Source organism: Parambassis ranga, chromosome 19 (assembly GCF_900634625.1).
Source record: "Parambassis ranga chromosome 19, fParRan2.1, whole genome shotgun sequence".
Lineage (NCBI taxonomy): Eukaryota > Metazoa > Chordata > Actinopteri > Ambassidae > Parambassis > Parambassis ranga.
Genome location: NC_041039.1, coordinates 8,416,094 through 8,440,954, shown reverse-complemented (window position 1 = coordinate 8,440,954; position 24,861 = coordinate 8,416,094). Strand labels below are relative to the sequence as shown.

General features: G+C 40.8%; 1 protein-coding gene across 2 annotated transcripts in view; it reads right to left on the bottom strand.

Moving 5' to 3' along the window:
• LOC114451567 (calcium-activated potassium channel subunit alpha-1-like) overlaps window positions 1–24,861 on the bottom strand; it is a 62,165-nt gene that overhangs the window by 13,727 nt on the left and 23,577 nt on the right. For both annotated transcript variants that reach the window (XM_028430305.1, XM_028430306.1), the window contains exons 4-19: window positions 21,021–21,114; window positions 20,829–20,940; window positions 16,398–16,473; window positions 15,802–15,877; window positions 15,148–15,318; window positions 13,703–13,794; window positions 10,913–11,023; window positions 10,671–10,776; window positions 10,502–10,584; window positions 10,138–10,207; window positions 9,886–10,041; window positions 9,589–9,698; window positions 9,262–9,330; window positions 8,822–8,908; window positions 8,519–8,595; window positions 1,896–1,989 (exon numbers count right to left, since the gene is read on the bottom strand). In XM_028430305.1, coding sequence (XP_028286106.1) covers window positions 1,896–1,989; window positions 8,519–8,595; window positions 8,822–8,908; window positions 9,262–9,330; window positions 9,589–9,698; window positions 9,886–10,041; window positions 10,138–10,207; window positions 10,502–10,584; window positions 10,671–10,776; window positions 10,913–11,023; window positions 13,703–13,794; window positions 15,148–15,318; window positions 15,802–15,877; window positions 16,398–16,473; window positions 20,829–20,940; window positions 21,021–21,114 — 1,584 coding nt within the window. The remainder of the gene's footprint in view (window positions 1–1,895; window positions 1,990–8,518; window positions 8,596–8,821; window positions 8,909–9,261; window positions 9,331–9,588; window positions 9,699–9,885; window positions 10,042–10,137; window positions 10,208–10,501; window positions 10,585–10,670; window positions 10,777–10,912; window positions 11,024–13,702; window positions 13,795–15,147; window positions 15,319–15,801; window positions 15,878–16,397; window positions 16,474–20,828; window positions 20,941–21,020; window positions 21,115–24,861) is intronic.

Below are 24,861 nucleotides of genomic sequence, written 5' to 3'. Positions count from 1 at the left end.
CATGTGTGATCATCTTTTTGTTTCATCGCGCAGCACAGGGGTGTCTGCGAGTGTCATTTCAACGCACGCCTAAAGATTCAAACTGATCAGCAGCATAATTCACCACTTTACTTCTATGAGACAAGACTTCACACATCATGACCGCGAAACATAAGGCCAGGTGTCTTGTAGAGGAGCATAATGACAGCTGAGAGAGACATAAAGTAGAAGGCAGAATGCACATTATGTAGATGTAATATTTCAGCATCGCTGCACTGCTAGCTTACTGTAAACCAAGCAGTGAAAGCAGGCTTTGAAAACCCTCCCATCATGCAAACTGACAAAGGCTCGCTCTTCAAAACCCACAGCCAATCTGTTGATCATTACTTATTTACAAAGGCCTGGAGGCCGCAGGTCCTGTGAAAACACATTTGATATAATATACACCCAGATGTTTTTTTCTCCGCTTGTTGCGATGAAGTATCCCTTAGGCTACCGTGGCCAATCCCTCTCCAGTGTACAGCAGCAGACGCTGTATGAAAAAGCACATCCACCTGTATTGCAGTGTATTAGCATGGCAAGTAGATGGATTGGTTGGGTAGGGTGATATTGTGCTGGCAGCTATAGGGCCAGAAAAAGCCTGGTTTTGTTACCCATGAGTCCGGACATCACCTGCAGCAATTTAACTTAACAACACTTTGAACCAAATCAAACCAGGGCAACCGCCCCACTGAAAAAGCAGAGGAGGTGCATCAAAGACATGTTAATATATGCAAATAAACACACTAAAAGATGCACTGTATTTAATACTATTAAACAATACAGGTATTTGTGAGTTTGATTTCCAAGTGTCAATCAAATAGCAGCCATATGACATAAAGTCATCTGTCAGCTCTAATGAAATTTCATCCATACAGTTCCACTTTGCCATGCTTCTTTATAACAGGACACCTAATGACAATTACTATTACTATTACCCTCCCTGTAATGGCCTCTTGTTGAATAACAGTGTTATCCCCAGTCAAGATCAATAAGAGCAGATTTAATTTTATGAGACAAGATAAAAGCAAGGTAGCATTTGAATTCGCCCCTCATTGTGATGATACATGTCATCTGTGGCCTTACGTGCTGGAAAGACCTCAGAGGGATCCGACAATAGATGAATAGCCTTGGGCTATCTATCCTTTAGAGCCTCTCTGACTGCCTGGTGCTGTCATTAGTGCCAGGCCTGTTTAAGAGCTGCAGCCTGTGGGTGTCACATAAAACCTTGTGGCAAGGAGCAGGTCTGAAGTGTTTTCCACAGAACACACATAACGTCCTTTAAGATGTTCTCCGCACCATTTGGATTTATTCTTAAGCTTTTGTCAAAGAGGAGATGCAGCTATGCAAAGGCATTTTATTATTATTATTATTAATATATATAATTTTTGATGTTTACATTCAGTACTCTACTTCTGTTCACTCAGCTTTCATCAATATTATTTTCAGCTGTTAAGCCCCACCCACCTCAGAGGTGAGTGAAAGTCATCACAAAATAACAAAAGCTTAAAAGTAATGTGTATTAATATACACTAACCAGCACCAAGATAGCAGACATTAGCTGGCAGGGTGCTACAGAAATATTTTGATATTTTGGAGTTAATGGTACCGTGGGTGTGGTTTTCAGAGTGGGACACACTGCATTCTATCTCCATAGAGCCAACAAAGTTAGCTGCCAGATACCCACCACTCCCTATGCCTAGCAATCCTTTCAGCTGCAGTTCAAAATGTAAACAAAGGCACACTGTATTCTCCAGCTGTCACTGGTACATAATGAATTCTGGGAATACTTTGTTGGTGGATGCTTCTCAACTCAAGATAAGGCAGTGTTAAATATGGTTATATATGTAAAGTGACCACAGAGCATTTTATCCTACCTCATTATCTTGGGTGAAGAGTTTGGAGAATTCCTCATGCCTCCATTGCGCTGCTTTTTTTTGGGCGACAGTGCTGACTGTTGGTCTTCTTCAACTGCAATAAAATGCAATGCGTACAGAGAAAGGGACTATTAGAGTACAAGCACCAATCTGCACATCAGTGACAATGAGAAGAAACACAGCACAAGTTTGAATTCAGAGGTAACACAAACAGAGACGGAGTGGGAAGAGATGAGGTGGACAGAACACCAGTGTGCAGGGAACAGATCAGTGTTTGCATTATGCAGACAGGATACATTTAGCACATCATTTTGCATGGCTGTTTATGAAGATGCAAACATGCAACAGTGCCATCATCAACCATCATGCCAGCTGCTAATCTGTGAGGTTTTGTTCACCACACACTAATCCAAAGAGCAGCTGTGATCCACATTCAACAGTTTTATCATTAATGCAGCACCGCAAAATGTATTTTTATTTTAATCCCTTGTTAGTACAAATTCACCCAGAGACTTGGACAGCGTTATCATTTAATTAAGGCAATAACCTACAAACATCAGGCATTCAGCACTACAAATAAGGCTGCTTTTGTGCCAGTCCTGAATCCTGCCCGGATTGGCGGTCTTTCTTCATCTTGGGAGTGGCGCCCCTGGCTCACATAATTAGGTTGGTCCTTGTGCCAGAGTAATTTATGTACAGCTGAGATGCCTCTCGGACACTGTCTTTATCACTTCACCAAACTGCACTGAGCTCTTCATAGGGAAAGAATTATAACTTTTACCCCCGAGTCAACTAATCAGGCAAATATTTTTACAAGCTAATAACATGGCTGAGGAAAACAACTCCGTACTGCAGCCGTAGCAAGTAAAATAAACACAGACGGCAAGAATAGTGCAGCACTAATAGCACTTTAACAGCCATCATTCAGCTCAAAGAGCTTGTTACAGGTCCTGGAAAATACACATGAGTATCTTCTAACCTGTGGTCCATGCTGTGAATGTGTGCTGCCTTTCATTAAAATTAATCAAGTCCCCAGAATCGTGCTCCTCTACAGATGAACAACACGACTTCAAGCACGGCCAGCGTGTCACACACTGACACCATAATGGAAAATGTTGAAGTACAGGGGGCTTCCAGCGGAGAGAGATGCTCCAACACACTGGCCCTTCACATCTTGCTCAGCCTGTTCAATATTTAATGTTTCACAGCTGACAGCTGCACACACTGGGTCATTAGTAAGGAATGCTATACATGCAACCACTCCAGACTGGCAAGCACATGCTTTGCTAGTGCTGTTGTTGAGTACAGGCCTGCCAAACGCTGTGAGATAGGAGGGAGGGAGGGGGAGGAGGTGGCCCTTACACTGCCTCTGACTGAGTGTGGCGTTATTGGAGTGACTGGCGTGGTATCTGTATTTCACCGGCAGGCTGCGCGCCCGCTGCAGCCGACTGGCCTCCTCTGCCACTCCCGGTAGCCGGCCTACCTTCGCCAGGTCCCCGGAGCCCATAAGGCTCAGTCTCAGAGCGGAGGGCTCAGCGGGAGGCAACAGGCTTCCCTTGCGGTTGTTTACCAAAGGGACGGACACAGCAGCGACTCCACTATGGGGCCCCCTACAGGCGAGGCTGGCTGAGTTGTGGTTCAGTTTAGCTGACTTGCACTGATAAACTGATGACTGGATTAGGGGGCTGTCGTTTACTGCTGGATGAAGAGGAGTTAAAATAAGCAGCTGTACAATACAAGATCATTTAAAAATGATCACCCAAATCACCCCGATAGATCCATCTCAATACAACAAAGGTGAGTAGTGTTTCAGGTGTGGTGCTCACAACATTAAAAAACAACACTTGACACAAGTGTGTATTACCAAGAGCACACAAACACAATTCACTTCACCTCTATTGTACTAAAACTGATATAATCTGATGAAACACTTGTGATTTGAGTGAACTAACCCTTTAATCCACAACACAAGATAGGATTTGATTCAAAGTGACTTCAGTAAGACCTGCAGTGTGTGTGTTAATAAAACATCTTGTGACTCTTATCATAATTAAAGGACAATCACTGGTTTTGGGGGGTAATTCTTTCTGGCATAAGAATGCTAATGGCTGAATAGTTAAAAAAAGCCTCATTTTTATTTAACAGCACTTAACCACTTCACACAGCCTTCCAATGAAATGTTTGGATTTGACATTAACTTTGATATTTATAATAAGCATGAATTAATAAATATGCTTTCAGGTGTTTCAGCAGTTGTTATGCCACAAGAACACGGAGGTGACAGTGTGAATTAGCAGCCACTAGCTTCTGCCTGATGAATTCAGGATCCACTGGACTACTAGTGATACAATGGAGGTAAGAACTGGTTGAGATAAAATAGACGTGTTTTCCCGAGTCCCCAAAAAAAACAAAAAAATGTCTGGGAGCTAAAACTGGAGAAGAGAGATGATTATTTCAACAGTCAGCTGTCTAACAGATTATCTTCGCTGCTCCAGACCTCCACTATTCATCTGCACCATGTCAAACATGCACAGCACTTCTGCAGGACAACACAAAGTGGCAGATCTGCTGCCTATCACATCTCCTGTTAAAGTGGACAGCCCACAAGGTTGACACACTCCTCTAAGGGCTAAAGGGGAGGAAGTATTAGATTAGCTCCTCAACTTTTTTTAATCCCTTCGATTCCTCCTGTCTATTCTGCAAAACGGTGCTGCCATTAATGGATTCACTTGATGTTTTGGACCGTGCATGATTGAACTCATTCACACTCACAGTGAAGCAGTAGCACCATCTGCTGCTGAGCTGTAACCGATACCCACACACACACACAGGAACAGCTGACTGATTTAAAATACACTGATGGATGATGATAGACTGGACAGTGAAACACAGCAGGTTAGAGACAGCTCAGAGTGGAATGGTTAGAAGACACGATCAAAGAGAGACAGAGAGAGGAAATAACAACTTACTTGATTTGATATATCCATTATAGCTATTTTTAGCTGAGAAAAATGAGACGGATGACAGGTTACAGGGAGGAACAGGTTGTGATGAAAGCAAATTATAAATGACAACAGAAGGAATTCTCTTGAAGGCACATATACATATACAGAAGTGTGCCTTAAAGACAACATGGACAAAGCAATGAGAAATAAAAGAGGTCAGTTTAGAATATGCAATGTAGTCAGTAACCTGCTGAATATGAAGTTTGGTTAGATTTATGTTTACTTTTTAATCTGACATTATTATTATTATTATTATTGTTCAATGTTCAAACATGTATTGCTGCACAAATCATTAGATTTTTTTTATTACGTAATTGGTTAATTAGCCCCTTATTTATGCAGTTTATCAAGGTTAATCAGCACTTTATCAGCATTAAATGACTGTATTTCAAAGTGAAGCTTATACTTACTACACTACACATTCAAATAGAGCCATTTAATACAATTCTCAGTGTGCTTTACGATAACAAACACCAATGCATGGTGCATGCACAGATTATAGTGTTTGTTTCTTTGGTCTATCCCAAAAGCACTTTCTGTGAGCTGCTTTTTGCAGACCGTGGGTCCCACACATGCTCATTAGTAACTTATTTCAACCCTTTGCTCACAATAAAGGTCATGCATTGAGCTTAAGGCAGGACAGTGACAGCGATGTTGAAACAGGGACCTTGCTGGTCCTGGCATCTGTCGCCTGCAATCGGAGGGCGCGAGCAGAGTCACAGGACTAACAGGCTAGCATCTGTCCCACAACGAGAGGGAAGGAGAGGGGCGGGGGTGCTCTGCTGCCTGGTGGTTAGGAACTGTCAGGCTGAGTTTCATGACAACCGGTAGCACTCCAAAAATGAAAATGCAAACATAATTTCCATGTCAGGCCGCATAAGGCCTCGCTCCATGCGCTTCCCACACCGTGTCGACAGCAACTCCAGAGCTCTGCTGCGGCTTAGCTAGCCGGGCGACGCTCACAGCACACAACCCTGGAAGACATGTTGAGGGCTGGAAACACCCAGAGAGGCTAAACTATGTACAGAGCAGGCTTTGATCCGGAGACATCCCCTAAGAATGTATGACAGTCTGCGATGTTTTCCAGCAAATTGTATCAACACTGTGCAACCTCAGTCACATTCTCCATGCCTTCTGTGATACATCAGTACAGTTTAACATGGCCTCTGGCTTTAAAGGGGAATCACGCTGGAATTATGAGTTCATACGCAGCTCAATTCAGTTCAAGCCATTTCACTCAAGCACCAACTTTTATTGCTCTAACAATCCAGCTGTGTTGTTCCAGCTCTACACTCAACGACATCCCTTTACTCTGCTAGTGAATTGAGCATTAGTTTGTCTTTTAAATGTTTTAGATATTATGTTTTTACCCACAGAGCTTCCTTAAGCCTGTGATGTTAATTTAATCAAACCAGTACATTAACTTCAATGTGCTGCAATCGTCACACAATCCCCTCAAGTGCTGTTTTCTTGTAATATTAATTCCCAGTGGCGTCCCCACACACAAATATCTCAAATCCTATCCTGGTCACCCATTTCTGCAGGGCACACCGATGAAATGTTTGGATTAAATCCATGTCATTTAGGGTATTCTTGAAAAAATGAAGTAACCCTCTCCAGTGACATCATTAGCATAAGCATTTATTTACTTTAATTTAAACCGATCAATTAGAAAAATGCATACAAATTAGAAGACCAGCTGAAATATGTTTTGGTGAGGTCACTGGAGGGAGAACTATGTTTCACACTGCAAATATTTTGCATTAGTAGATCTGATTTAAAGCACAGGTCAGTTTGAAAACACATTCAGCAGAACAGGAAACCAGCATGCTTTACAACAGCTAAAAGTCACCTCCAAAAGTAGCGGCACAGATGCAAGAACACCAGCTGACTAAAAAAATCATAAAGCTAAAGCCACATCTATATCCATGACAGTGACGACACAGCTGCTACAGAGCTAGACAGCACACAGGTGACACAGTGCATGTTACAGACAGTGAGGAGCACATGTCATGGCGACAACTTACAGGCACGTAAAGTGGCTGAGCAATCATTAACAGAGACAGCAGAGAGTGGGATGTCCCGTCGAGGGGAGTCCATGTTACAACGCACATTAACCGGCATGCAAGAGCAGTCCCGCTCTGAGCGGCCGCAATCAAAACAACATGCCAGTCTCATTTTCTCGTAGGCGGCCGTCTTGGCTACAGTCATGGGTTCAGACGAGAGGAGAGGAAGAGCAGGTTAATGTAGAGGGTCGGTCTGGAGGAAGAGTGGACAGAGGAAGACAGGGCACAGAGGAAGGCTGCTGCTGGGATGCACAGGATGGCACATTTAAGATTTTTTATTTTAGCTTATCTGATCAATTTTGGCAGTAGTGAGAAAAGCTGAATGTTGTCACCGGCAGAAGAAACATTTATCAATACTTCCTTCCCCTCATCTACACATGATCCTCATGCCCATAATCATAATAATCATGAGATATACACTAGCAAATATTCATATTTCATTCTTTTTCTAACTGCACCATAATGTCCTGTGACACATATAGATATGAATTTTCTTTTATGAGAACTGTGCCTCATTTCTCATTCTTTTATAGTTATGCTCTTCTTGCAAGCACACAGAAGGGCGGTGGGGACATCTGGTGGTGATCTGGAGAGTTACAGACTCAAGCAGGCATGAATGTGATGCTAGAATAATACTTATTTAGCATATCCCAATTAAACAAAAAAACACAATATATAAACTTTATGTGTAGCAAATCTGTTGCTCATCTCTTCTGAGTGTTTTCAGCAGCAACGTGCACACGACAAAAAGGAGGGATCCAGGCAGCATCGACTGTCGTACATGCAACATTTACACTACATTCAAACGGGTTGCTTTAATCAGGGGAACAGTAGCAGGCCGTTCTTTTTCTGAAACAAATCCACTTTTACTCACAATAGATCACTATAATGTGATTGTTTTTTTTTAAAGAAAAGTATGCCGAGATCCCAAGCAGCAAGAAAAGAACATATCAAGGTTAGAGAAACTGTAGTGAATCCAAGTGGAGGAGCAAGAACGACAACGTAGCACATGATGTTTTGAAAGACTACCGACAACATCCAGGTACCTGTGGTGTTAACAGTCACTCTGACGCCTGTTAACATCACAAAGTCAACAATGAAAAGAAATGTTGCAAACATCCACAAACAAAACGCACATTTAGACTGGATTCACGGACATCTGGGAGGAGAGAACAAGCTTAATTTTGTTTGTATACGATTTCCTTTATGCATCTCATTTATTAAAGCTGTAGCTAAATCACATTTTGAGAATATATTTAAACTAGGTAAATCTGCTATTATCTGCAAGATAAAAAGTGGCTCTGCAATGAGGCCATACAGAGATCCACAAAGCAAACTTGGGCTTTCCCAAGAAATCTGATGACCGGTCTTAGTGCACAAGTTACAACATTTCACGGGATGAATAATTAATGCCGGACCTGAGTGGTTTAGACACATGGCTATGTAGGTCATGTAAACACAGCATCACACCGCCACTCTGATGCTAACACTCTGTGCAGGAACACTAATGAGGTCAAGCTAACTTTAGTTAAACATAACTGTGATCACTTACATTTCTTGCATCCACACTTCTTGATCCTTTTGGGATCAGTTATGTCATCATGGCAGGCTTTACAGTAAAACAGCGCCCTGCAGGAGAAAAACAAGGACTCCACAGTTCATCCAAAGACAGCTCAGCGTCTGCAACAAGCTCAGTTCACATGCATCATCTTATTTACCGATACAACAGACAGAAAAATATACAGCCCTGCTATGAACTGGGTCTTGGTAAGTTTTCTTTGCCATAAAAAACAGAGCCTGCAACGGAGAAGATGCTTAACTTAAAGAAAAATCTCATGTAGGTTTAATTCATTACCTTTTTACTTCTTTGGCATCACTGGCAATGAAGAAGCCCAGGGTCCCCTCCTGCATTTTCACGTGGTTTCCAGGGTTAATCAGGGTGCTGTTAGAACATGTCAGAATAGAAAGTTAGAGCACAGAATTTGCAAAGCTTCACACTAATTGTTGGCAGAGGCTCACACTGCTAATGATTAGTGTCTGCGACTCATTTGGCAGGATAGCTGCTGCTTATTAAATGAAGTTGATGTAAACAGAGAGCAGTGACACTTCAGAGGGTATAATACGAGAATCAGTGCATTAAAGAAACCCACACTGACACCTTCCCTGCTCATGGTATCAGACGGGGCTGTGATGCCGGGGAATCGAGCATTTAGAAGAGTTTGTGTGCAGTCGAACAGAACAGGGAGGCTAATGCACAAAAAGCTTTTTGTTACATGAATATTAACGACCACTTACCTGCTTTCCCCCTGATCAGACTTGTACTCTATAGCTATCAACAGTAGCTTTAGCTTCACGTAGCAGAGCCTGAAAAAAGGGACATAAATAAAAAAATATTTTTAGGTTTCCATCCAGCCAGTGGAATATGAAATGTTGTTTTTTTATATGATCTGATATCTTCTTTTGTGGTTAATGAAGTTCAAAAAAATTAATTTATGAAAGAAATCTTGAGTTAAATAAAATAATAACTGCGACAGTAAATGGCAATAAGTGTAAATGATCTGCCTTTAGGAATGACTACACTAAAGGCAGCAGGAGGGAAAACAGACGTTTTGCTGCACTTACTCGCAAATCACAGGGAAGGACAAACCCACAAAGGCACTCGACAGGTACTCTGTGTACATCTCATTGGCTACTCCTTCAAGGTAATACTTCTGCCATGTGTCCTCTTCAATCTGTAACAACACACACGCTTGTAAAATACAGGTAGCAACAAAGCTGTGCAAGTTTCCTCTCTACCCTCTCACCAGGTGCTGCACACAGGCCTCATCTGGAATAAACACTTTTATCTATTTTACAGACATATTTGCTTTTGAACTGTATCCAGTGAGCACAGATGGACCGATCTTAGTTTGTGACTACCTTGATGAAGGACCTCATGGAGAAAAGGTTGGCCAGCATGGTGGAGAGGCCCTGAGCCAAGCAGCTCTGGGCGATGAAGCCGAGCTTCAGCTCTGCAAGGCAAATGGCATCATCCCCCTCCTTCCAGTTCCAACTCGGTATGTTCAGAAGGTGGGCCTTTAAAGGGAGGGAGGCCAAATATCAAATGTTAAATAAAAGCAGGTACAAACATCTGAGCAACATCTCCAGCAACAGCTGTAGCTAAACACTGACCTTATTGTGGTACTGCAGCATCTGAGTGATGATTCTGATCTTTGGATGGTAGTTCTTGATGGATATCACCCTAATTCAGAAAAATTAGCACACACAACATAACATAAAAAATAATTTGTTTTGTCAGTTTCCAATTATTTCTTTCCGAGAAAGAAATGTGTGTGTAACAGACTCATGTTGTGTCACACAGCTCTTGATAATATTCCAGAAGGGAGTGTGAGTATGTTCACGCTGAGAGTCTTGTCTGCTTGCAGTGAGAGCCAGTTCTGACACGCTCACACTCTGACACAGATGCCAAGCATGGCTACTCTCTTTTGATAACGTTTTTAATATCAGCTGTTCAGAAGTGTGCAGTTTACAGTACCTCATTATGTTGGATGCATCCTCAGCATCAGGATCAGCACAGTATTTATTGGCTAAGATCAAACAGGAGTCTGCAGATTCAATCTAAAAGTAAAACAACACAGAATCATCATCAGCGTTCAGAAACAAGATGTTTTGCCACAGAGGAAGAATTATGTTCTATTGCATACCTTGACACGGGCCAGGTCATGTGGGTTTAGGACAGACCCTTGGTAAAACTCTACCTGGGTGAAGTGGCGCTTGAACAAGGCTTCCAGCTCAAGATTAGGGGAAATACTGAGAAAAAAGAAAACATTTAAATCTGACGAGGAACATCTCTAATCTTCTTAAGTGTCTCTTGACAAAATTAATTTGCTTTTTTTTCTTTCTTTTTTTTCCAGGGACATGAGTGGAAAATACATTTTGTACTTACTTATGGAGAAAAACAATTTCTACATTGACATCATCCCTGTCCTTGTGCAGGAAGTCTTTTAGAAAGTTGGACACACTCTCGAGTGTTATGTGACCACACACCACGATGTGCCTGGAAGACGAGGGGGCAGAACAGCAATGTAACAACAATTCAAAACACACAGGCTGTTGTTTCAGCTTCTTCCTAAAATCAAAGGGTGGATATGACATGAGAGGGATGTAATGTAATGACATTTATTGATTTCAAATGTGTGTGTAAAATTCTGACAACTAGGTTAGAGGAGGGGAGAGGCCTGATGTTCCTACTGTGCTGAGTGAGGACTGAATGAGAGGGTCAGAGCGCTGTGGATTTCAACGTCAGATTATAAAGGATCAGTTCACTTAGATGGAGATTATGAAATCAGCACATAGTCTACTTTGATTCCTACATATCACTGAAATTTATATAAGGAACCCAGTTTAGATTTGTTATCATTTTTTATTAATAATTTTAATTTATTTAGAATTCCAGATGTCTTTTTCTCTTTAAACCGCTGATTATATTAAATATTAATAGTCGCATTAAACACTGTTATTTTGAGTCCACTTGTTCTGCTAATATTTTTTAAGGAAAACAGAGAAGAGTAATAAAAGTTACCACAAGCAGAAGAAAACAGTAGGAAACAGAAAAACAGCCATATTAAAATAAACAACCATTAATATTTATATAAGAGTAAATATCATCTAACATTAGCTGTGCTCTCTAATCAACTGTGTGTCAACTGTGAGTAATTCTAAAACATGCACAGGAAGATCATCACAAGGAAGAAATGGTAAAGTATAAGACAACTGTTTAAAAGTTTAATTTAAAAATGTATGAATTTTTTTCTTGTCTAAATGTATGAATGTACTGACAAAAGAAGCACACTGTAGATTGATTCTACAGTGTGCCAATTGTGACTTTTTCACAACAAAAGTCCGGGACAAAAGCATGCTGCCAGAAGCCACATTTTGGTTCCAGCTCGGAGGCGTCCAGCAGAATTTCTGTCTGTAGAAACAGCTGCAGACATCTGGGAAAAATGGAAAGCTTACTCACTTTCTTGCTAAAAGAATAAGATTAATGCCACCTTGAGATTATCTTAGTTTAGCTTAGCTTAGTTTAGCTTAGCATTAAGACTGGGAGTATAGGGGGAAATAGTGCCTTGCTATGTGCAAAGTTCTCCTCACCATCATCATTGTCATGTGAATGTAGCACACAATCCAAAAGTTGGTGTGAGAGTTGTTACCATAGTAACCATGAACATGGCAGAAAGTAGGATAGTGGTATCAATCTTCCTATTTAACTTTCAGCAAGAAGGCAAAGAAGCATATTTCCCAAAATGTCCAAGTATTCTCTAAAATCTGATTTAATCCTGAGGGTGTAGGTCAGACTGAAGATTAAGGCCAAGAATGTTCAGAAAGCAAAGCGTTGAAAAGTAGACAAGCACAGCGATCAAAGTTTTTCAAGCACAGAAAAACTGAAAAAAATAAATCAGCATGAAGCAAGCGATGGCACACAGGACCAAATGTATGATGTGGAGAATGCTTGGTTATTTTCAACAAGTATTAAAAACATATTATTTTATTATGAATGTATGTATTGGTACACTACAGTTTGTTATTGTTGTGCAGTTCTCTTTGAGAAAACTGTTCTTTTCCAGCTATTTTGACCCAATAGTTTGCTAATTAGCAACTTTCTCTAAGGCAGACTCGGTCTGTGTTTGTTTGTTTGTTTGTTTGTTTGTTTGTTTGTTTGCTTCCAGTCTGGTGACGCAGGAGATGGATAAATAAAAACCAGATCAATGAATGGACACACTTGATGTACGAACACAAATCTGGGACAAATGAGAAATATGCAGCTCAATTTCAATTAGACCACAAAACATGTACTGACTTTTCTCAAGATGCAATAAGCTGTGAACCAACTACGCACTCTGGGGATGCATATAGTTCTTAATAGTATTAAAATACCATTAAGAATAAATAATAATAGAACTTTTTGTCATTGTCGGTGTATAGGTGGTATACACAGCTGAAGTTACATTTCCATCAGTGGTGTTTTATTCTCAGATTCACAGTTTATAACACACTGAGAAAAGCCTGCACACTTAAACATGACAATAGTACACCTAGACATGACTACACTGAAAAATATCGCTCTTATCAAGACATTTTTGTCTGTTTTTGAGCTCCCAAAATCTTATTTTCTTAAAACAAATGAACAGGTTAAAACCAATAAATGTAACAGATGTTTTTTGTTTTCATTTGTTTTATAAAAAAATAGGACTTTGGGACTCAGTAACAGACAAAAATCACTTGTTAAGTTGGAGATTTGTTTGCAGTGTAAAAGCCGACATTCAGCAGCAATGACAGCTGTTCACATATAAAAGCAGCAGCGATACAATAAACACATGAATCATGGCCAAGTTCTTCAGTCACAGTGTGACTTCAGTGCTCAGTGAGATCATTATATCTCAGTTTCACGTCTTCTCTTGAAGCATAAAATCTGAGCGTGTCGCCTCTTTATGAGAGGACCACTCAAGTCACACAAAACCACACCATTACAAGTTTGCTGTTTTTGTTTCATTTGACTTACTTTCTGCCTCTGGTCGAGTTATAACTCCCTCCATATTTCTTCCGATTAAGGATGAGAGCAGCAATTTCTGGCACGTAGCGAGCAAACATGGCCTACATGCATGAAAAAGAAAAAGAAAAGTGCATGCAGAGAAGGCTCTACTGCGGCGGAGGCAGTAGAGCCTCCTTGAATACTTACTTTCTCCCATTAACCGCACTATAGGAACCACCATATTTCTTGCGGTTTCCTATTAACTCTATGATTTCAGGGACGTAGCTTGCAAACATGGCCTAAGGAGAAGATAGGAGACAGAAGAAGAGACTAAAAAAAAGACAAACAAAGAAGAGCAGGTCCTCTATTTGTGCTTTTAAGATTTCTGATAGAGGAACACTACTGTGCGTGCGGGAGCTGCATTTATGTTTGTTAGCAGGAAAAACAGAGAAAGAAGGAGTCACTCATGTCAGAAAACTTGAACGTGAATGTAACCTGCAGCTGCACACAGTTACATTCGAGATATTGTGAAAAAGAATGAAGATGAAAAAGGAAATATTTTAAAGGCTAATTAGATATTGGAATAATAAAGGAGGAAAAAAATGACAGTTGATGAGCAGTATGTTGATCTGTAGATAAAAAAATATACAAAATTATGGATGGGAAAAAAACCTTAAGTGCCATGTTTTGTCCAATAAACACACGTCAGGTTGATTTAGGTATCGCAGCTGAATGGATGGCACACATTAACTGAACATAATGCACAACCAGCACGGGTCTGTCTGCTAGGCTTCTCTGAAAACTAAGAATGAAGTGTGACAAAAGCAAAAGTGAAATTTGAATACAGCTTTTTCCTGTTGATGCTGGGATGTAAGGTACTTGCATTTCTACTATTTTTTACAGCTACATCCTAGTCTAAGAAATATGTATTTTTCCCATAATTTTAAACACCAAATTCAGTCTGACAACCCTACATTAGGGGGCTGACTTTATACTCAAGCCTAGCTAGTTTAGAATTTTTTTCTGACAATTAAAACACATTTTTGAAATAAAAATATAATTATGAAATTTTATTGTAAATTCTCTTCTTCTTTTTTTGACATTCAGCTGTTCTATCATATTGCATTATCTGTATAATTCTTTCTGATCCGGTTAACTCTGCCCTCCAAATGATCTTTGTCTTTCATCATCAGGTCTGTTTTAAATCCCAGAAAGGATGTTTCCACTTAGATTAATATTTGTGCAGAAATGTTGCTACATCCATTCAGCTGAATAATAAATCATGTCCGTCTCACTGTGTTTGTTGGAAAGAGGGAGAGGAGGGCTGGAGGGTGAAGCCACCTGAAACCGTAGTACTTTTACAGTTAATAAACATTTTTTAAATAAATATATATTCTACATGTCATTAATGTGCAACGAAACAAGACTTCAGCATTGTACCTGAATAAATGCTGCTGACAGCTCGTACAGTACATGACATGCAACATACTGTGGTGATAGTGGGGAGCCACAAAAAAACACCTCAGTGTAAACAACAGGTGAATGGCGTCCTGAGTCGGATCCCTGCGTTTGTTAACACCCGGCGGGTTGTGATGACTGACTGATTGCATGGAGGATTTTAAGCAGCAATAAGTAATGAGAGGGATTTTTACCAAACCACCAAGGATGAAGAAGACCATGAACAGGCGGCCCAGGGTGGTTTTTGCATAAACGTCTCCATAGCCAACAGTAGACATAGTAACCATGAGTAAGTAGACACATTCCCAGTAGGAAAGTGCCTGTGAATTTTGGAAGTTTTCCCAAGGATCCCCTGAGTTTTCCACCTGGAACAGAGGTTGAGATTTACACAGCAATCGACACAAACAAACAGCTGCAATGTCCTTTCAAACGTGTTTGTCAGTGGACTAAAAATACACCCATCACCCACAACATTAAAACCATATGAATAATAACATTCAGTTTTTGAGGTTGGCAGTAGGAAAATGTATTAATAAAAGCAAGGGCTAAAAAAAATAAGGCAAACGTGGAAGTGGAAAACGCTGTAGTTCCTTTAATGGCGAATTGAGGCTAGCTCCAAAACTGAGCCGATCCCCTCAGACCTCGATGTTAAGGGCCAAGGTGAGCCGCCAAGGTGAGCCACCAAACTGAGCGGAAAAACCACTCAGCAGGAAAACTAGGGCTGTAACAGGCATGGAGACGTCGGAACAGACCGTGCACTTCCCTTGTTGCCATTACTTAGCTGCTTTTTAATGTTGTGGCTGATGGCTGTATTGTTTTCTATACCAACACTTTAACTGCTGACTTACCAAATGAATGAAGCCTGCTGCGGTCAGCCATGTGCTTATAAAGATTGAACACAGGTTCACCAGCTTAATTGAGTTGCTATTTTCAAGAGAGTCAGACAAAATCGATTATATGATTATTATTTTAGTAGCATTGCTTGCATCATACATTCACTTTTATAGTGCTTGTGCTGTGAAGGATTAAACGCAACTTTTAAACACTAGCCTTTATAAACGTGTCACATTTTCCTCTGATGCCTTTGAAAAACTATGTGTGGTGAAAACACTGCTGCACAGAGAGCCCCCGTGTAACCCGTCTATATATCTTTTTGTGTTCTGTCTTTACTGCATGAGGAGATTATTCTGTAAGCTCTTCCTGACATCTGTGCAGAAAGCTTTCATTCTAAGCAGCAAGGTCACAAATAGAAAGCACTTTCATTCAAGATATAACACAAAGTGCCTGGTGCGCACAACAGAGCACGCCACTGACAGCGTCACAGAGACATACGGTATGCCTGTGCTAATCAAAATAAGACCACATTCATGCTTGTGGCTCCAAAATCTTGTACTTTACATGCATACATAAAAGCAGGATAAGAACAAACTATCTATACACTTACCTTGTCTTTAGTATATTCAAAAACTGTAAAATTTCTGAGAACTGTATCAACCTTAAGGCCCTTAAAAACCTCAAACCTGTGAGGAAAGAAAGAGAGATTACCAGAGATCGTTAGCAACAAGTCAGACATCAGTGGCAGTCGCACATAGTTCAACAGCAGCCTCGTACCTTTCATACTTTCATCCATGTTTATCAGCTTCATTGGATTCATATTGATAAAAAAAAACAAACCAAAACAAAAAAAAGCCTCTGACCACTAAGCAATTACTGTATTAAAAAGAAACATTTTAAAATATGCAGGGGAAAAAGCTCAGATCTCTCTCCATCATCTCATAACGTTTTAATCTCAGGAGTCCTCGCAGTGCACTGACTTCTACCTGATACATGCTTCATTCCTGCTGGATCAAACTCTGAATGTGGATTAGAGTAAAGACAGGTGGAGGCTGTCACTGCAAATTGAATGAGTAAACAGATGTGACGTCAAATCCGAAATTTGAGAGTTTTTATGGGAAGAGGAAAAAAAAATGAAGCCTGTTGCCAACATTTCAAGGACGACATGAGCCTGAACTGCCTGTGCATGATCACTGTGTCATATATGTTACAGTGCACGTTTAATGGCATTGCCTCAGATGATCTCCTACAGAAACACATGTGATAAGTGGTTGGTGATTTAAATGTTGTGCGGTAAACAACCTGCTACCAAACCATAAAGAAGGCTGCAACGCCAGAGCTGCAAAAACAATCAAATCAAACCCACCTCTATGTGCATTAAGTGACACATTTCCCTGCTTGAAATGGAGCTGTGTGTAAATGATACACTCAAAGAAACAAATCTAAATAAATCATCTTTTATGAAATGAACTGCGGCGCTGCCTCGCCAAAGCTTCATGTCAAGCGTTTGCCAGATGGAGCATAATACACAGCAAATCCTGAACCTGTTCCAGCTGACACAGAGTCCAAAGAGTTCTGGATACGCCAGAGTTTAGCTTTAGTGGAGATTCCCCCCACCCTGGTTCCCACATCCTGCAGGTCTTACCCCAGTAGGAGATTACATGGACACATGCACCGAAGCTGTAGCAGACGCTATCCTGGTCCTCTTTGTCGGCAACATGTCCGTGGCCCATTCTCACCCTGTAGCCCTTCTGGAAGAGCTCCCCTGTAGATTTCTTGCGTCTTCTTGTGTTAGAAATAGTCTGAGTGCCTCCATCAGGCCCCCTGTACACCAACATCTTCGTTGGAATCATGTCTACAAATGACTTTTAGAGGGAAAAGGTTCCCGCTTCAGATACACGTCCTCACAGTTCTACTGCTTTACTAGGAAAAATATCTCCTCCAAAAACAGTCAGGTGCTCTCTTAGTACTTGCACCTGACCGGCTGGCATCAAAAGAATCTCCTTTCTGAAGAAGCATTTTGATCTGGTTTACCTCAGAGCTTCACAGTATCCTCACGTCTCTCTCGGGTGTGTTCGCAAGCTTAAAGCAAACCCTTTCCCATCAGGATATTAGAGTGTAAGCTCCTTTAGCATTCATCCAGGGAAAGGAAGAGGCCAGACAGTGAGTCTGTCCATCAGCTGGCTTCACAATGTAACCTACGTCTCATCCCTATAACACAGCAACTGCTGTTGACAAACCAAATTTCATTCTCTAATCTTGGACAAGCACAGCGTGCATCTTTGTCTCTTATTTACAGCACAAAATGAGCCATGTGAACGTCGAGCAAAGCCGTGTATGGAAGAAATGAGAAGCTTTGGCAATCATTGTGTTTTTCTATGGATTTAGTGATTCCACAATAATCCCTAAATTAATCACAGCTGATGTAATAACTGTTATTGTGGTGGATGTTGAAGCTAAATGCACAGCAGGAAAAATGTCACAGAAAACAGCAGAGTGTAAACAAAATGTTGAAGTTTCACCAAAACACCACATAGACTGTCAAAGAAAGAGCTTAATCTGAAGATATAGATATAGAGATCTACTTCCCTCTGATCCCATCATTGGATTAGATAGCTTTATCAGGACTACTTATTATCAGATTATAATTAAACATAGGACCCACGAGTAGATGGTAAAATATGCAAGACTATAGGCTTAAGAATTAAAAAAGAAGTTACAAACACCTTGTACATAGCAGGTATATTGTCAAATATGTGCACAGCACAGCACGCTAGCCAGCTAGCACCACCCATAACAGCGTATAAGACGACATCCAGAGCTGAAGGCCCGTGTCCTGCAAGATCCCATAGCTGATGCAGTACAGGCTGTGATGGTTGACACAAACACCAGCATTATATGGCAAATACGAAAAAACTAAAACACTGCATGAAAACAACTGTGAAAACAAGAACCAGACAATGCACAGCAGGTCATCTAAAGGTGCAACATATCGGGGAGGAAAGAAGCTGAAACACACCAAGAGATGAATATCTTATCTGTAAGACAAGGGATGTCGCTGGATTATTTCCACTGTCACACATAACTGTGATGACATTTTACATCTTACAGGAAGTCACAACTTCAGACTGAAAAACTGTTTATTAGCTGCTGCAGGTCATTTCTGCATGAAACATCTGAACTATGTATAATGAACACAGGTTTGTTGTGCATGAATGAGCGCATTAGTGCAGGAGAATATTAGTGCATGCAATGACTGTATTTGTGTCGAAATGATCAGACAGAAGGACTGGCAGATTGGCAGCTTGGCGCAGCCCCCCCGAAATATGGACTTTTGATCGGCGGAGGGACTTTGACAGCTGCAGGCATTCACTGCTGAGCAGGTTACGACCTCCTCACTTGACCGACCTCCAAAACACAAAATCAATCACTAATCCCCCCACGACCAATAAGTCTCTGACCATACTGAAAGAGATGAATTATTTTCTACATTCATGTGCATGTTCACTGTTGATAAGCTTGTTTACATGCTGCTCTCTCAGCAGCTGATGTGTGACAGGAAGTGCTGCGTTGTTGTTTTGTGTGAAATTCAGTTAAAGCGAGAGTCATGCTGGGCTGAGCGGACAACGAAAAAGAACAGCACCTACACAAAGAGAAACAACACAATCACAGCACTGTGAACATCGCTTAAGCCGGGAACTCTGGGAAATGCAGCCAAAAGCCCAACCAGTACCAACACTAAATCTAACAACAGTGAGGGAGATTCTCAGAAGGCTAGCGATGAGACTGTGGTTATATCGTCATGGAAACAAGTGCTGAAACAATTCATTGATAAAATGAATCAAACAAAAAAATAATAATATTTTCATATCAACGTAAATAAATAATGAGTTCACAGACTCAAAAACATCAAAAATGACTCTTGAAGATTTTAGAATTCACATCCACAGAAGTAATCTGCAGAATAATTGATAAGTAATTGACTTGGATGGGAACACATTCACATAATTTCTGTTTTTAAAATATCCACAAAAGCACTTGACAAATGACTAAATGAGAATAAACACACCCAAATCTACAACGAGTTCACAACCTGTGAAATAAATCTGCATCAGTTACACTTCCTACAGCCCACTAGATGGCACTAGCAGCCAGTGCTACCTTCTTATTTTTGTTGTTTTCACACCACAAATCACAGTGCATCAGCTCAGGGAGAAATAAACACACACACAGGCACATTATGCAACTGTACCTATCAGGATGTCATGCTGATGCTAAAGAAGTGTGTTCACTGCTGAAATAGTGGAGCTGGTGTTGGATACATGAGGCAGGTTTGTTCCTTGGCCGACAGGAGAAGAAAAGAAGCAGCTATAAAAACCTGAAAAAAGATCCCTCTTAATCCTCTAATTCCTCACAGACTTCTCCGAGTGATGAGCTTCACACATTTAACAGATTGATTTCTACTCTAGCACTTGAGCCGCCCAACAAAGCCTATTATCTTTTTTTTTTTATCTGTTCACGTACTTTTCAATCACAGCATTTCACTCGAGTGTTGTTGCAGGAGAGCTGGAGAGCTCAGCTGGACAGGTGAAGGGCAAGTTAATGATAACATCGGCCATCCACAACACATGGCTGAAGTCACACTTCAGACACACTTCCTGTAATGGCACGCCCCGTCAGCCATGTAATGTTTGATACTGATTCCCAAGCATCAGCTTCATGATGTAGTCACCATGCAGACCAGTCTACATGTTTCTTCATGTGATAATGAGCATCAATTTGATTTTCCATGCATATCATGCAACATCCCAACCAGAGCTTTGTCACATCCTTTCACAACAAAAGTATCAAACTTACATGACTAACATTTTCCCGCCCATGTGCAGGAAAACAAATACACAATGCAGAGGATCCCTTACTGTAGCTTTAGTGATGTGTTGAGATCATCTGCTGTGTTCAGCGACAGCTGTTAAACCCGTCTAAACCACTGAGTGGCGCCACAAGCTGCCACTAAAATTCAGCATGTGAGCAAAATCCTTACCGAGCCAGCTCCTGTTCAGGTACACTGACACAAACACAGGAGGGACCGTGAAGAAGTCCACCACTGAGTTCACCTCCAGCCAGAACCACAGCTTGTCATTGGCAGCAATAAACTGTGAAACAAAGGGTAAAGACAGTGAGCTAATATACGACCTCTTTAGCAAGTAAAGCAATTGTCTCTGCTTTTACTCACACGGAGGCCGAAGTACAGCAAAAAGAACACGTTGAATGCCATGTCGATCTGCAGCGTGAAGTCTTTGTAGAAGTTCTGACAGGACTCGATGGGACTATTAAACAGAGACAAAAACAAAGTGTGTTTATGTCCGAGCGCAGGCGTCAAAAGTCAGGTGAGGAAAAAAAAACAGGGTAAATCTACTCATAACAATATTTTATAAAAATAAAAGCATAAAAGATGCACTCTTCTTTTCCTGAAAATGCATTTTTAAGATTTCCAAAAGAAGAGAAACAGAAGTGTTGACAGAAGTGCAAAAGTTGATATTTTCCATTGATTTTTTTTCTGTTGAAAAAGGGGCATGCATTCATTGTCATACAAGCAAAAACTTGTTGATAAACCTAATTAACCCTTAAATAACTGCAATCAATCTGTCTGGGGAATACAGTATGTCGTATTCCGGGTGCAGTGTTTCATCGTGGAAATGGTGCCGCTTTCCTTTCAGCATTTGCCATCTCACAGACAACACCTCATGGGTTAATATGAGGTTAATGTAAATATTAGGTCAAACATGATGGAAATGCAGAGCCAAAGCAGTAGTTTAAGGGTTAACTGCATGCAGGATTCATGTCTTCAGGCAGCCATAGCAAATACTAGCAATGCAGTGAAGTCTCACCCTCAAAAAAGCTTGTATCTGGCACTAAGAATTCAAATAAAGAGAAATAATTAACCATGTGAATGGAATATTAGTTTAATATGAGTGTGTACCAATATTCATGACCTGGAAGTTAAAATATGTCACATTCAATGAGACAAAATGTTCAGTCAGTGCACAGCTGAATGAAAACAGACAGAACAGAACAGCCATGTTAGTTGCCTTAATAGTGTGTCAGCACTGCAGTTAGACAAGAGTAAAACATTCAGCACAATGAGTAGAGAAAACAAAGTAGATATGTTTTTATACGCTTTTCGATCTTTTATAATCACAACACATCTTCACCAGGGGAATGAGAGCAACAGTTGGCGGGTGGAACAACCACTTGTGACCGTAGCTAGCGCCCTCCTGTGTCTCCTGGTCAGGGTGGGACTCATGGAGGCCAAGAAAATGACAGAGGAGTTTGTTTCCTAAAATGTTTTTAATGTTGCAAACCAGCCCACTTATATTATTATGCATACTTATCCACTTTATATTAGTCATACGTCTTTTTCTGAACCTATCCAGGTTGAAGTTTAAACAGGCATTTTCACATTGAACACTTCTTGCCTGAATTTTACAATCACCTTTACATCAAACCACAGGATAGCACATAGCTAAAAAAATGTGTTTCAAACATGATGCAAAACTTTTTTTTTCTTGTGATAATTCTTTTGTCTCAAAATGATTTTGGTAAATGGCTCTTAAGGAAAAAAATATATGCCATAAATAGACACTAAAAGTGTTTATTTCACTAACATGCTTTCATGTGTTCTCTACCTGCGTGGTTCTCACACTCGAATCTCCACTATTGCACAGCACATCACTCAACAGCTGCAGTCTTAATACCGCTCAGATTAAAGCAAATTGCTTTTGTTATGTAAAAAAAAAAAAAAAAAAAAAAAAAAGATAGACTCTCTCAGTGATAAAACACTGTCCTCGTGGAGTTCATAGTGACATCAGAGTACCTGGGGGATTATTCTAAACAGATCTGAAGCGCAGTAGAGGCATTCGGTTGATCTTATGGTTGATGATCAAGAGCTGAATGATGAGATGATGAAGACTAACCATTCTCTGCCTCAAACAACCATCAACTTTAATCTTAAGTCCGTAGCAGCACACTTTTTTCTTCATTATCAGAACCCTGAATGGGAAACTGTACCTATAAATATGTCATGTATTATAAGTTATGTAGAAAAACACTCTAGCCCTGTGCAATCGTCTTATGGATATCTCTAAAAATGGTCCTACCATGCTGGGCAGTTCTGCCCTCATTCACCGTAATGACACGTCAGCCCGGCAAATCCCTATCATTGCAGTGTGACAGACCATACAGCACAGGCAAACCTGCAGAGCTACATAATTGAGTTCCAGTAGGCCTGGTTTGGAAGAGAACTAAGCCTGTTATGGATCAGAAAACCTTCCTGCCGCCAGCATCAGCGGCGGCACTGGTCTCCATCTCCTTTATTCAATTCAGACTCAGATCACACAGGACACAGCCGCTCACACGCAGAGGGCATTAAAGCTGATGATTATTTATTTCAGGCGTTATAACTGTGATCGAATGCTGAACAAAAGCCAAAGCCACGGAGAGCAATAGGTCACAAAGGTCAGTTTAGCCATGTGGGATTCAAAATGGTTTAAATTAAAGGGATAGGTATAGTATATATATTATTTAGGGTTTGAGCAGTGTTGGTTTATCAGCATTTATCAGCTAAACAGAGCTAAAAGAAGCAGCTTTTGTTCAGCAGGTGGGAATAAACACACACAACATCCTGTTATCAGATATCTGAGTATAAATATGCAGGATCCCATAGGCAAAGAAAGTTTAGGTGTTAGAAACGTTCCGGTGTCTGTTTGTAGATGCAGTGGTATTTACACACAGAGGTAGAACACCCTGTCGTACCCTGTTAGCAAACAAGCTAATATGTCATGTTTGTCAAGCAAAGAAGCTATCTAGTCACAAAGTACATGCCGTCTCTAATCCAAACTCCTCCAAATTCCTGACTAAGCTAAAGTGGTAGCCTACATTTAGTTTTAACCTTTGGTAGTGGTGTATAAGGATCTACACATCCTATTCTATGGGGCCAATAGAGTTAGTAAGACATAACTGAAGACTTATGAAGAAATATTCCCTCTTTGGCTCCTTCATCTGTGCTGCTCACAGTTTGAGCTCTACTGTAAGTGGGTCTGCCATGTTGACGTCTCTCTCTGTGTGTCGCTTCCAGTCAGGTCAGCCTGTCCATCATATAACAGCCTCAGCAACCCCGCAGGACTAATTACAGGAAGGGCTGTATCTGTTACAGTCTGCTGCCACTTAGAGGCATGCAAGAAAGCAGCTAACTGGCTGCTCTTTGGCTTTAAGTACTAGCCTTGTTGGTCTGTCAGCTAGTGAAAAAAATACTGCCTGAATAATAAAGACCTGGGTGAGGCTGAATGAAAACTCAAACAAAAAGCAGAGGAGGATGAATATGATTATGAGTCATTAAGCAGGTGTTGCGGCATCATTCCTCATTGAGTATTTAACAATGGCCTTTCTTATGCGTGAAAAGGTTAAAGAGAGAGGTCGAAGGTCGTCCTTCATCAGGTGAAAAGGTATCGGACGCCGCTACAAGCACCTTCGAAGAACAGGAGGACACAGATGGCATCAGTGAGGATGTAACTCTACCTGAGCTTGTCCAGATAATGAAATGAGATCATGCTTGCAAACCACATCAGAGCAAGCCAAGCCCTCAGCAGTATGAAAAAAAAACAAATAAAATGAAAGCAGGCCTCAAGGACTGTGAGCCTGATTACACCAGTTTACAACACATTTTCCTTTCTCTGCCTTAACATTACTCCCAGTGGGGATTCCCTCCGGCCTTAAGAGAGGCTTTTATCCTGCTGTATTTTGCTCTACTTGTTAATGGCACTTCCTGTCTAAACACCGCCAGGCTGCAGTAACAGTATACTGTCGCACATGCAGCTAAAAGGGTCTTCCGCTTCCTCTGAACTGATGAGCGATAGTGATTGTTTTGAACAGGAACCTCAGACTTTCCTGCCTCTTTGAACGTCTGATCCTTTCATTAGAGATTCATTTGAGAATAAATTTGGTCTGTGAGCGCCAGCTGCTCCTCAAGTTTACCTGGAAACCGACTGGGTAAAAACATGTCGTTCCCATATACCACG